This window comes from Lampetra planeri, chromosome 60 (assembly GCF_965212315.1).
Source record: "Lampetra planeri chromosome 60, kcLamPlan1.2.h2, whole genome shotgun sequence".
Classification (NCBI taxonomy): Eukaryota; Metazoa; Chordata; class Hyperoartia; order Petromyzontiformes; family Petromyzontidae; genus Lampetra; species Lampetra planeri.
In genome coordinates, this window is record NC_136166.1 from 3,436,422 (window position 1) to 3,449,624 (window position 13,203).

Sequence of the window (13,203 nt, forward strand, 5' to 3'; positions counted from 1 at the left end):
AATGCGGCTGGCTCACACGAAATTGATTTCTCTAAGTCGATGGTACTTTGCAAGCCTACTGGATTTTTACAAAGATTCCTTCATGAAGCCATCCATATATACAGACAGAGACAATTTCGATCGAGAGGAAGGTTATAGACTGAGCAATCATTGGAAAGATGTCATCAAACACTTTGGGTCATGACTTGATTTGTGTTTGCTTGTCAACCTCCACCGTCAGCATTGTGGGTGTGTGGAGCGAGGGGCAATGCTTTTATTGGTGTAGACCTACTGCCGGTGTCGGGGCCCTCTCCTACATTAACATTAGCTGCCCCACCCATCTCTAAACATTTATAAGCAGCTCTCTGATTAGTCTAGACCTACTGCCGGTGTCTTGGCCCTCTCCTACATTAACATTAGCTGCACCGCCCATCTCTAAACATTTATAAGCAGCTCTCTGATTGGTGTAGACCTACTGCCGGTGTCGTGGCCCTCTCCTACATTAACATTAGCTGCCCCGCCCATCTCAAAACATTTATAAGCAGCTCTCTGATTGGTGTAGACCTACTGCCGGTGTCGGAGCCCTCCCCCACATTAACATTAGCTGCCCCGCCCATCTCTAAACCTTTCTAAGCAGGTTGCCCTCAGAGGCGAACCTGCCTGTTCCTGATGACGACCGCTGTGTTGCGATTAAAACGTCGTGATATTTTTATTCACTTTATTATTTTATTGTTATTATTTTTTCTACGTACGTGACTTTACCGAAAGAACTATATAATATTTACATTGTATTCTTTTATTAAAATATTCTAGACAAGGAAAGCACACAATCATGGTGCACGGTGATCCATACAGCAACATGGTTACGTTGGGGACATCAGAGGGTCGAGGTGAAAGAGAGAGAGAAGAGCGAGGGACAAAATAAACAGAGACAGAAAAGAGTGAGGTGTGTACAACAGTGGGGTGAGAAGGTCAGGACAGAGATGAGTCAACAAAACAACAAAAGGAGACCCCATAAACCATCAGTGAGCCTTGCGACAGAGCCCCCACGGTGCTCAACAGTATGTATGTTAAACTTATACTGGTAGGAACGACGTGGACCAGCCTACAATAGATTATATCGTCCGTCCGTTTGTCCATCCGTCCGTCTGTGTAGCAACATCGCCCCCTACTGCAAATACTTGGCATGACCCTACAAAAACCTTTAGACTCAGTGAGTCTTTCCTGGCTAAACCAGAAAACATTCCCTTATAATTCCCTCAGATAGCTTTTATTTAAAATATTTAAATTAATGAGGCTTTCCTGGCTAAACAAGTGTAACATTCCCTTATAATTCCCTGAGATAGCTTTTAATTAAAACTATTAAATTAAAATTTAACTCACAGCGTCCTAAAGCCTACAGCTAGGCCTAAAGCCTAGAACTAGGCCTCAAACTCTCCCTTCGTATCGTACCCCCGCGTGTGTGCAAGGGAGTTAATGTTTAACAATGTTACATTCTCTGATGCTTTTAAATAGAAACATTAAAATTTAAAGCTTTTACATGAATAATAAAAACATTTAAATTAAAAATTAACTCACGGCGGCCTAAAGCCTACAGCTAGGCCTAAAGCCTAGAACTAGGCCTCAAACTCTCCCTTCGTATCGTACCCCCGCGTGTGTGAAAGGGAGTTAATGTTTAAAAATGTTACATTCTCTGATGTTTTTAAATAGAAACATTTACATTTAAAGCTTTTACATAAATAATTAAAACATTTAAATTACAAATTAACTCACAGCGGCCTAAAGCCTACAGCTAGGCCTAAAGCCTAGAACTAGGCCTCACACTCTCCCTTCCTATCGTCCGATTAGGTGTAGCAACATCGCCCCCTACTGCAAACACTTGGCAGGACCCTAGAAAAACCTTTAGACTCAGTGGGGCTTTCCTGGCTAAACAAGTGTAATAATACATTATGTTTATATTCTTTGATTATTCGTTCCTACCAGTCCACCCCGCAGGGTCCTGTTTTTGCAACGTACGTAGCCAATTGTTCTTATCGGAGGTGCTAAAGTAGAGATATATCGTGTATAACAGTGGGCCGTAAAATCAGGGCTGGATTAAGGCATGGGCTTCAGAGGCTGCAGCCCAGGGGCCTTTGCCAGCTCGAGGGCCTCCAGAGATTAAGTGAAAAGTTATTGCAATTGTGAATCCTGCATTTTATTTATTGTTGGTCTTTTATATATAAATAAAATATTTCTTTAACTTTGTTTTTCTTTTGAAAATATTACTGGGGGCCTCACAGTACCTGTAGCCCACGGACCTACAAAATCTTAATCCGGCCCTGAGTACAGTACTCAGAGGAGGGTAAATGAGTCCAGGGGCACTGAATGCAAATTAATTATTAGATTGTCGCTGTGTGAAATATGATTTTGTACACGCGTTGTGTTTATTATTCAATATGGTTTTTTTCCCCAGATGAAAACGCACAATTCACAAAAACATTATCACCCTGGCTTGACGTTGCTGAATTCATCAGTATCGAATGTACGTACCGTGTTAACATTACTTTTAATCCTTAACTTTATAAACGTGAGTTTGGTGTAGCAGGTAAATAAAATCACTGTCACGTAATTTACAAGTTAAATGCCAAGTTACACACCATAAAAGTCGGGGTGGGGCCTGCGATTGGAGGCTACCGGGTGGTGATTCTCGCTCGGATTCCAGTCGCGTTCCACGTGGTTGCGCCCGCTACTCCATCGCGGATAAGGTGTTCCAACCCCGCGACAGTTCGACGATGATGACTGAAGCTCCCTCTGCTCCTGGCTACTACCGAGTCGGCACCACTGAGCCTGGCTGTGGCGTTTAAAACTTTGAAGGCTCTGTCGGCAGCATTTGAGTTGCCTTGTTGACCTCAGAAAAAAATGCGTGGACTCAAATGCCGTACCAGATGATGTAAAAAATGAATAGGTGTTGCTCTTTACAGCAAGAATACAGGAGGGGATAAGATGTTCAAGCCCCAAATAGGCACCGATCGCGAGGCATCGAGTTTGCATTCACCACATTTGCTTGTGGTAAAACATGCAAACACATGCTTTGATATAATGTATTGTCCTAAAGTAGGACGGACAGTCTGCTTCACTTAGAGTGGAGGTTAAAGACCATGGCGTCTTTTACAAGAATAGGCCATTGTGTGCCTGCGTCATATCCCAAATGAGACACAAAAAATTAATAATGATACCGCAAATATTTACTCAGTTGGGATTATCGCAACTTTAGTATCCCCCTAAAGCGAAAGATTGGCAGGATTCTTCAGCAAGAGTAATCATACTCGGTGGGGCTTTCCTTGCTAAAAATAAGCGTGATACCTCCCCAACCCTGGGATTATTCGTAAGAGGGGGTGCGAATGGTTACGCATCGGCCGGTATTCTTGTGTGGTGCCATTGTAATTGTTAAGATTAAGGGTACAGCCCTGCAATTGCTCGGTCACCGCCACTGGTAGCATAAGAGCCTCCACAAGAAGGACCTCTAAAGAGCCCTCTCGTGAATATTTTTGAACGACTCTTCCCTAAAGAGGTGGGAATATTCAAAATGACTGCACTACACACGACCTGCCGATCGACTGTTATCTTATTGCTTGTTTAAACAAAGGGTGCTGACTGACTGATACTTTGTGCACCACAGTTGATTATCAGGTTGTGTGGTGGGGTAAAGTATTGATACTCCCACCTTATAAAAGGCATTTGGCCAGTGTGGATTCATTAAGTGTTCCATCCATAGACAGGTCTGAGGCAAGATTCTTTCCTGCATTTTGTTCTGTCTCTAACTGCTCTTCATCTGCCCATATGTCCTTGTTGAACATCACCTCATGTTATCATTCCTTTCTTCCTCTTGGTCGTTTCCCATAAGTGTCTTCCCTCAACCACCTCCTCCTGCTCATTCCTTCTCACCACCACCTGCCCAATCCACGTTGTTTTTCTCTTCCTGATACAAGGAGTCCACTTTCTTTTCACACCTGACATAGCATCTCTCCATTAACTTTTCTTCTACCCAGCTTATCTTCATAACTCGCTTTCAACTCCACATTTCAAAACCTTCCAGTTTCTTTGTCTTCCTTTCGTATTGCCCACGTCTCGCAGGAAAATGTCGCCATACTTCAGGTGCAGCATTGTATCATTCCTCTCTCTTTAATTTGTCATCCAGAGCATTTTGCTCTAATCACCTTTCTCTTTCTGCAGATGTCCTTGGCAAGCATAGAAGAAATGGCCAAAATATCCTCGAGAGCACTGTCCTAGTGGAGGCCCTTTTACCAGCAGTGGCGTGAACAAGCAATTGCAGTGGCTGCACATTTATTCGCTTTTTAAATCCTTTATATTAAATTCGCTTGCTTGCTTGCTTGCGTGCGTGCTTGCTTGCTTGCTTGCGTGCTTGCTTGCTTACGACCGTGCAAATCTTTCGGTCGTTTTTTAACCCACTTCCCGTGATCCAATCGAGCTGACATTTTCCACACAGACTCGTTGTGCTAGACAATTAATGTTCCCTAAATTTTACACTTTTTAGGCAAAAACATTTTATTTTACATATATTCAAATAGAACTCATTCATGGCTTTGGCTGAACGTCACAGTATAAGAGCCCAGAGCGTAACCCCTACAGGCCGTGGTGGAGTAGCGCAGTCGGTAGCGCCCTCGCTTCCCATGCCAAAGGTCGCGGGCTCGATCCCCGCGTCCTCCACAGGCGAATATATTTTTAAATCCTTTATATTAAGTTCGCTGCCACGCATATAAATGATTTATAGTGAAAAACTTTGTTTTTACGGGTTATACTTATTTTATTAAATCCTTTATATTAAGTTCACTTGCTTGCTTGCTTGCGCGCTTAAGACCGTGCAAATCTTTCGGTCGTTTTTTAACCCACTTCCCGTGATCCAATCGAGCTGATGTTTTCCACACAGACTCGTTGTGCGTGACAATTAATTTTCGTGAAAATCTTTTTCCAAAATTTTACACTTTTTAGGAAAAAATAAATTATATTTAATTACCAATTGCTTAATGGTGGCAGGCAATCATCTCAAGCCAGAGGACGAGAGGACTCTAGCCGCCACGCATATAAAGGATTTATAGTGAAAAACTTTGTTTTTACGGGTTAATTTTTTCACTTTAATCAGTGCGTGATGTTGTTGTTGTCCATTTCTTACAGTGGAAGTCGACACCACCCCGGGCAAAACAATTTACATGGTTTTAAAGTATGCATCAAAATCAATCCCCCTGCTATTTTTATCATACCTGCAGATAGTTGTCACGGCTGACGTGAACTCTACCAATGTGACGACATGTCCAAACAGCCTTTGTCCCATCACACCACAGTACACCTTTCCGGTGTATGGGTCAACCAGCCAGACCTTCAAGATCTACAATCGTTACAACGCGCACGTGTTTGCAATCGCCTGGGATATATTCACGATCAAATGTGACCCTTCCACCATCTTCAGTGTAATATCTATTGCAGGAGATGGAATTGTAAAGCAAGTCAAGTTTCCACCGAGAGGTACAGCACCAGCAGTTTATGCACATGCTGTTGCAAGAAGTCACACGTTTAGCGCAACGGTTCTTCGCTTGCTATGCGTGGTGAATTAATGAATGTACGGCCTCAATTTTCCTTTCATTTGGCATCCGTCACGACCTACCACTCGGTTCACACCTAGAGTCAGCAAGGTCAGCGGAGTCTGCTGACTCTTTTTTCATGAGGCTTACTCTCATAATCTTGACTTAAAGCTTTCGTGACTGCAGGAATTCATATTCTTTGGGTCTTTCGGTAAATTTACGTAGTTAAAATAAAATAACAAAAAAAACGGACGTGCTCGGCGTGTGATTGAGCATTCTATCCGGGAGTACACTTTGTCAACATCGCCAAGAAACATCGTTTTTGTTATTTCTGTTATTTTCTTTGAAACTATCTACGTGACTTCACCGAAAGACCCAACTAATAATAATTACTCTCATAATCTCTCTTCTCTCTATGATCTCTTCAAAGACGTCTGGCCGGCGTCGAAGGTGGTTCAAAATTATTATCTGGAAGGGCTCCTCTAAAGGACCCATAGCTTTAGAGGAACTCGAGAAGTGGAGGCCTTTCCATCAGCAGTGGCATGAACAAGATATTTCATCCCTGCACTTTTGTCTTTGAAGCTCATGATATGCGCATTGATCGTGTGTGTGACGATCAATGTTTTTGGCTATGTACACATCGTATGGAGTGGTGGTTTCCGATTGTTTTTGGAGCCAGTGGATGTGATATAACTTACCGTAATGGCAAAAAAGGGCATAGACCTTCACAGATAACTTGTCCAACAATGTGCCGTATGAATCGCCCCAAAAATAAATGCCACTTCTAACTACATAGGACCCTGCAGCCGGTCGAGACCCCAGTTCGTCCTCCACTCGGTGGGAGGTTCACTCCTTCTCTTCTGCTGTGCCAACAGTATGGAACTCCCTTCCTCTCCCTGGCCATGTATCCGGGATGTTTGATGATCTATTCTCTAGAATATGAATTCCATATGAAACACTTGTCTACATGATGCATATGTCACACGTTTTTGTTGTATAGCAATTGCTCATGCCACTGTTGGTATGATGGCCTCCACTAACAGGAGCTAGAGAGACTCGCTCAATATGGTATTCGGTTTAGTGTTCCACGTCAGCCAAATATGGAAGAGGTGGCAGTTCCCACACTTTTCCCCACCACTCGTGACTTGTCGATCATCTGTGGTGAACCTATTTACACCGCTGGGGTGCACAGAGCCGGTTGTGGGGGATTCAGGATATACTTCCCCCACCATTTCAACCGGAGATGGATTCGAACTGACAACCTCTGGACTGAAAATCCAGTGCACTACTGACCATTACACCACTGTGGCAACATCCCACATTTGTATTGTACTGTCTTACCGTGAGCGATGATGATTGTTGTGACAATAAATATTGACCGTGGTATTTTTTTAATGTATGGCGTTCGTCTGCTGTCATTTTCTGTGCAGATTACAAGGTAAACCAGCAGGTAGGCTGTATCTGCTTGGCTGATAACCCCCTGACCTGCTTGGGAAAATCCATGTACTCACATTCTGAAGGATATTTTGTCCCAATTTTGAATCTTAACCAAGTCACTTGCAATGACTACTGGGTACTGAAGGAATATGGCACCTTGCAGCACACAGCCTCCACGTACTGTTTGAGATTCTATGGGTCTCTCAAAGAAAATGCAAATTTAGATGTCTGCAATGATTACGACGTCGTATACTTTGAAAACGGGCGGATACTCGCCTCGTCCCCTGACTACTGCCTCCACGTCAACGTGAACTGCAATTACACCAAGTGCGACGACTCCTCGACGACCTTCGTATTCCGATCAGGTCTGTTATAACATAACGATTAATTATATTTATTATAAAGATAATTTACACACCAAAGGGAACTCAGACAGCCCCCCCCCCTTTAAATGGTAATTGGCCTCCTTTTCCACAATGGCCAGACATCTTTGAAGAGGCGGTTGTACCCACATTTTCCCCCCACGTGTGAACCCCTCAAATACGTTTTTTGTAAACAATAGGTGGTGGTAGGGGGGCTATATAGGAAACCCCCGTCCTTGTTTCAGCCGCTTCGTCGGGCGAGGTCGAACCGACGACCTCTGGGGAGCGTGTGCAATAACAATTACACCACTATGGGAGCATTCCCTCGCCCTATATATGTAGACATTCAGTGTAAACAATTGCACAATATTCTTAGTAAAACCCCATGACATGGAATAAGGAACATGGATTATACTTTGTCTTATTAAAAACTCTTACAGATATTCATCCACTGGGGTTGGAATCTGGATTCATCCCCAATGAGGCATTTGAAGCCTCTTCTTATATTCCGGGCTCCGAGCCCTATCTCGCTCGGCTCAATTCCCGCATTGGCCACTGGCAGCCCTTGAGCACGCAGGGAGCGTACCTGACTGTGAACCTGCCGGCGAGGTGCCACTTGTATGGAATTGACATCCAGGGATCCGTGCCAGAGTACGACGATAAAGTTCATGTCAACTCGAGTTGGGTGACGTCGATGGGCCTGTCCGTGTTTGATAACAATTATCTCATACATTCCGAGGTACGTACCTTTTCTGGTATGTTTTTTATACTGCACTGCTTGCCGGATTTTGATGACACATATCCTTTTTCCCTTGACTTTACAGCGCATACTACCTGCAATGATCGGTGCATTGACACAAACAAATTTAACAAAACCTCAAGAGTTGGAAAAAGAAGCGTGGAGAATTAGCATACTTGTTATTATAATGATAGAAAGAAAGAGGAGCCCATGCAGTAGGGGACTATGCTGGTTAATCAGTCACACAATTTAAACTTAAGATAAGTAAGTGGGCTTGGGCAGGACGCGTCGCTAGAAGGGGCGATGGCTAATGGTCAAGAGTAATGGTAGAGCGAAGACCAATGAACGGAATGCGTCTAAGAGAACGTCCACTAAGAATATGGAGCAATTAAATCAGCTCTTGTGCAGGTTCCTGGTGGATTGTAACATCGGGAGATCCTGAGTGATGACAGTGGCTTGGAGAAGCCTTCATTCAGAAAAGAGTTTACAAAGATGATGAGGATGATTATCTCGGCCTCGCTGTGGGCTGCGTTGCACCGCTATCCAAGTAGTTCACCTCGCATCCAATAAACCTTCAAAGCCAGGGTGAACATCCGACTCCAAACGTATTTAATGAATTGAACGAGCTAAAACTGATGGAAAAACACAGCACAAATACAGCATATGTTAATACTTTGTCATATCAATACAATCAATGAACACTACAGCACCATAACATTGTCTTAGATAACATGAACTCAACAATAGATCCTGGATGGACCAACATTAGTTCTGAACAGTTATACAAGGGAATAAGCTACTGTGTTAAATTAAGGGCACATCGTGTAATCATCACACTGCACCCCAAATGTACAGCACTACATATAACACTGAAGTGTGGATTAGATATTTCATCATCCTTGCTCTCAAGATCGCAATATAGTTACTTAGATACAAGTCTGACTCGACTTATTAAATTACAAGTAACATTTACAATAAGGCAAGTTGTATACTTCGTTGTTAACTAGGCCTCGTTTTTATCACAACAATTTAACGCCATTATAAAGGCACTTGCAGCATTATAACAGTCATTCTAACATTATAACAGCATTCCCAATATTATAAGAACATAAACGAACTTACAGACAATGCTTCTTAAAGTCCCACAATGTACAGTTACAGCTGTCTTCACTGGGACGATGTGCGCCATCATTTTGAACTCTTTGTATTGGTGGACGCCAGCCTCGTGGCTGAAAGACTGTCAAATCATAACTTCCTGGTCACGTGACCAAACTCAACCTCAAAACAGGAAATTCCTGTATACACACACCCCCACTCCTGCCTTAGAGCAAAACACCTGCCGTGAGGCAGAACACTCCCCATCTGGTATCTAGGAGATACCACCATTTATTTTCTATCTCATAAACAAATGTAAAACAACTTCAACGGGTCAACTTATTTGTCCATATTTTTGCGAGAGAGAAGTAGTACTGTCTCGACTATGGGCCTGACAAAAGTTATTGCAACACCTTGCTTCGCAATTATAACCTCGACCTTTCAAACGTTTCCATCGGCACTGGGAATCGTCTTGAGGATGCGGCCCATTGGCAACTCATTCCGTTTGAGTAGGACAAGGTCCCCTTCTTGGATGTATGGTCTGTTAGACTGCCACTTGCTGCACACTTGAAGTGTCGTAAGGTAATAGTTTTTCCAGCGACGCCAGAACATGTAGGCGACGCTGTACACTTGTCTCCATTGACGTCCGTAGAGGTCTACAGTGCGGATGTTGTATATGCCGGATTTTGTAATTTTGATTAAAATGAAATAAATTTCGATTTAAAGCTTTTGTGACTGCAATGATTCATCTTCTTGGTTCTTTCGGTAAAGTCACGTATAAGGGAAATAATAAAATAATAAAAATAAAACATAATAAAATAATTCTCACGACGTTTTGGCCACAACGCAAGCAGCCGTCCCCAAGTGAAGAACAGGTTTGTCGGAAAGACAGCGTCTGAATGAAACACCACCAGGCTTGGAAGCGTCTATTTAAGCTGGGTTGGAGGGGGAAGAGCGCCTTGACAAAGGAATTTGCATATCAAGAGGAATTTAGCATATTTATGGGAAATGTGGATGCTTACCTAAAACCGGATTCCCACCACCATCCATCCCAGAAGAATTCCCTCATCAAGACTCTACACCATAGAGCCCAATGCATCTCCGACCAGGAACACATTGCCAGTGAACTCAAGCACGTACGCCAAGCTCTTAAGGCTAATGGTTACTCCGACTACACAATCCGCAAAGCCATCACTCCAACCATAAAGAAGGATCCTGTTGAGGAGCCTTCCAAAACCATCACCTTACCCTACATTGCTGGGGTCACAAAAAATATCTCCAAAATCCTGATTAAACACAAGATCCCAGGTCCGATTCAACACAGTACATAAAATCCGTGATCTGGTCCTGTCTGTAAAAGATGTGGTTCCAGACATACAGTACCCTGGCGTCCACAAACTAAGTTGCCTCTGTGGTAGCAGTTACATTGGAGAAACCAAACGACATGTCTCGGACCGCATCCGTGAACATAAAGCAGACCTGAAACACAGTAGGACAAACACCTCAGCTGTGGCAGATCACTGTTACAATTTAGTGGGCTCACATGACATTTACTTCTCCAAGACAGAGGTTATCTGCAAGCCATCTGGCTACCATGAGAGATTCGTTCATGAGGTGATCCACATATACAAACACAGAGACAATTTCAACTGAGAAGATGGATTCTGGCTCAGCAATCATTGGAAGGACGGAATAAACCATTTCGGATCTTAACTGATTGTGTTCACGTTTACGGTGACTTTCAGACCGCAGTCCACTCACTGGCATTAACAATATATCTTTTATTCTCCGCAGGGAATGGATTCTTTGCTCCGCTGCAAGCTTCCTATCACCACTCTCCCATTGACATATTTCGTTGCTTCCTCTTAGCACCTTTCACGCGACGGTCAATGGTATAGTGTATAGCAGATCATATAATAATAAATAGTATAAAAGTGTAATGTTTAATATAATGTATAAGGTCATACATAGTATCGTAATTGCATAGTGAATATACAGCAGTGTGGTATACAGTAGGGTGGGTAGAATAATACACAGTGTAACATTACAATGGTGTATAGTAATACAGTATATAATTTAATGTTGGGTTTGTCTATGGCAATCTATAGTACGGGGTAGACCCGTGTGATGTAAGAGAAAAAAGTTTAGCTGGAGGCATATTATATTTTTTGCGACATAGAATTGTAATGTATGACTTACTGTTAGTAGCTCAGCTTATTGGAGAGTATATTTAATATACTGATGATACTGATGTAGTTTATATTTTAGTTTTTTACGTGGTGGTTTAGTTGCTGCAGCTCCATACTATTAACATTCCTTCCATTTATTAATGCTAACTTTACTCCCTCCCTTTGATACTGCTAATCCTGCATAATGCATGGGCATAATATGACTTTGAAACTCCCCGACCACCTCCTGCGCATTCCACACGTGGTGACTAATCCCATATCTGCATTTCCCATAAACATGCTAAATTCCTCTTGATATGCCAATTTCTTTGTCAAGGCGCTCTTCCCCCTCCAACCCAGCTTAAATAGACGTTTCCAAGCCTGGTAGTGTTTAATTCAGACGCTGTCTTTCCGACAGACCTGTTCTTCACCTGAGGACGGTTGCTTGCGTTGTGGCCGAAACGTCGTGAGAATGATTTTATTATGTTTTATTTTTATTATTTTATTATTTTCCTTCTACGTGACTTTACCGAAAGAACCAAGAAGAAGAAAAAAATTCTAAATTAACGCAAATCGTGGAAATTATGCTGTTTGCAATTATATGCATAAATTATGCTAATCATAATATTAAATTACGTGATTTTTCGCTTATTGTGGGTAGTTATTATAATTAGGCTTAGCTTCGTTATCCAGAGTTGTATCAATTATCTTTGATTAAAGATTTAGTGATTATCTTAGTGTGTTTATGTTATGTTAGGTCTCCAAATTCATATCTCAACGCAGGATACAGTTCTTATAAATAAGAGTTATGCATGGACTTGGAAAGAAACACTCAAACTTTTGTGTTAAGCAATTTTAATTCTAAACAAAAATATGACACTCTAATATGCGAACTCTCATGCTCGGAATTATCCACGGTACCATCGGGGAGATTTCTCTCAGTGAGCAGCATAGATAACCATCAAGGATTGCGTTGTTTCACTTTGGCAACCGCACATACCATTAATTCCACCGCGTAATGAGCATATCTGGCGACAGGTAGAGTCTTCAAAACAGGCATGCAACAATATTCATATGAAGGGCAATGCAAGCACTTATTATACCCCAAAGGCGAAGTATATGTCAATTATTTCATTGTCAAGATTATGAAATTAACGAAAACGAATGACTAAGATACTTCTGACAATCGTATTCATGTAATTCGATGGGCAGCAACTGCTTTTCACGATCAGTTGATATTGAACGCACCACCTTGAAATGGCAACCCTTTTCGAAACACAAAGATAACTTTTTGTAACAATCTTATTCGTCCCGATGTGCGTGTTGTGTGTGTGTTGTCCCCTTGATAAATTAATTATTATCATTTTTAGAGCCGGGAGTTGTGTCGTGAGCTTGCGGGTGGGGAGGCATACACACAGCGGCTTCACTCCCTGCTTGCTCGCGTGGGCGTGTCTGCAGCCTTTGGCTCACTCTCTCTACTGCTAGATTAGTGGCATCGGCACGATGCTGTCCTTGAAGAGGCTCGGTCACTTGACGCTCGGTGGTGCTCGATGGCCCCTGGTGTTTGGCGGCGCTCGTTGACTCGTGCGATGGCAGGCTTGGCTCCCGTGCTCTGTGGCCGTTTGTAGCTGTTTGTCCGCAGCTGGATGACGAGTCGGCACGACGCTCGCTGTCGTGGTGCACGATGATTCCGTCGTCAGCACGCGTAGCTCATCTGCTGCTGGGCAGTGCTGTGTGGGGAGGACCAATGCCCATTGGCCTCTCCCCTCATGGCGTCTGTGACCACCACAGTGGCTAAACAGGGGCTCTGGATGGCTGCGAAGGGCTGGTAACCCCTCCACCTTCAA

At 42.9% G+C, this 13,203-nt stretch overlaps 1 protein-coding gene across 1 annotated transcript in view; it reads left to right on the top strand.

Annotated features, from left to right (window-relative positions):
• LOC144736316 (polycystin-1-like protein 2) overlaps positions 1–13,203 on the top strand; it is a 113,278-nt gene that overhangs the window by 10,704 nt on the left and 89,371 nt on the right. Inside the window, exons 5-8 of the mRNA XM_078618970.1 lie at positions 2,432–2,500; positions 5,152–5,499; positions 6,986–7,357; positions 7,795–8,093. Of these exons, the coding sequence (XP_078475096.1) occupies positions 2,432–2,500; positions 5,152–5,499; positions 6,986–7,357; positions 7,795–8,093 (1,088 nt within the window). The remainder of the gene's footprint in view (positions 1–2,431; positions 2,501–5,151; positions 5,500–6,985; positions 7,358–7,794; positions 8,094–13,203) is intronic.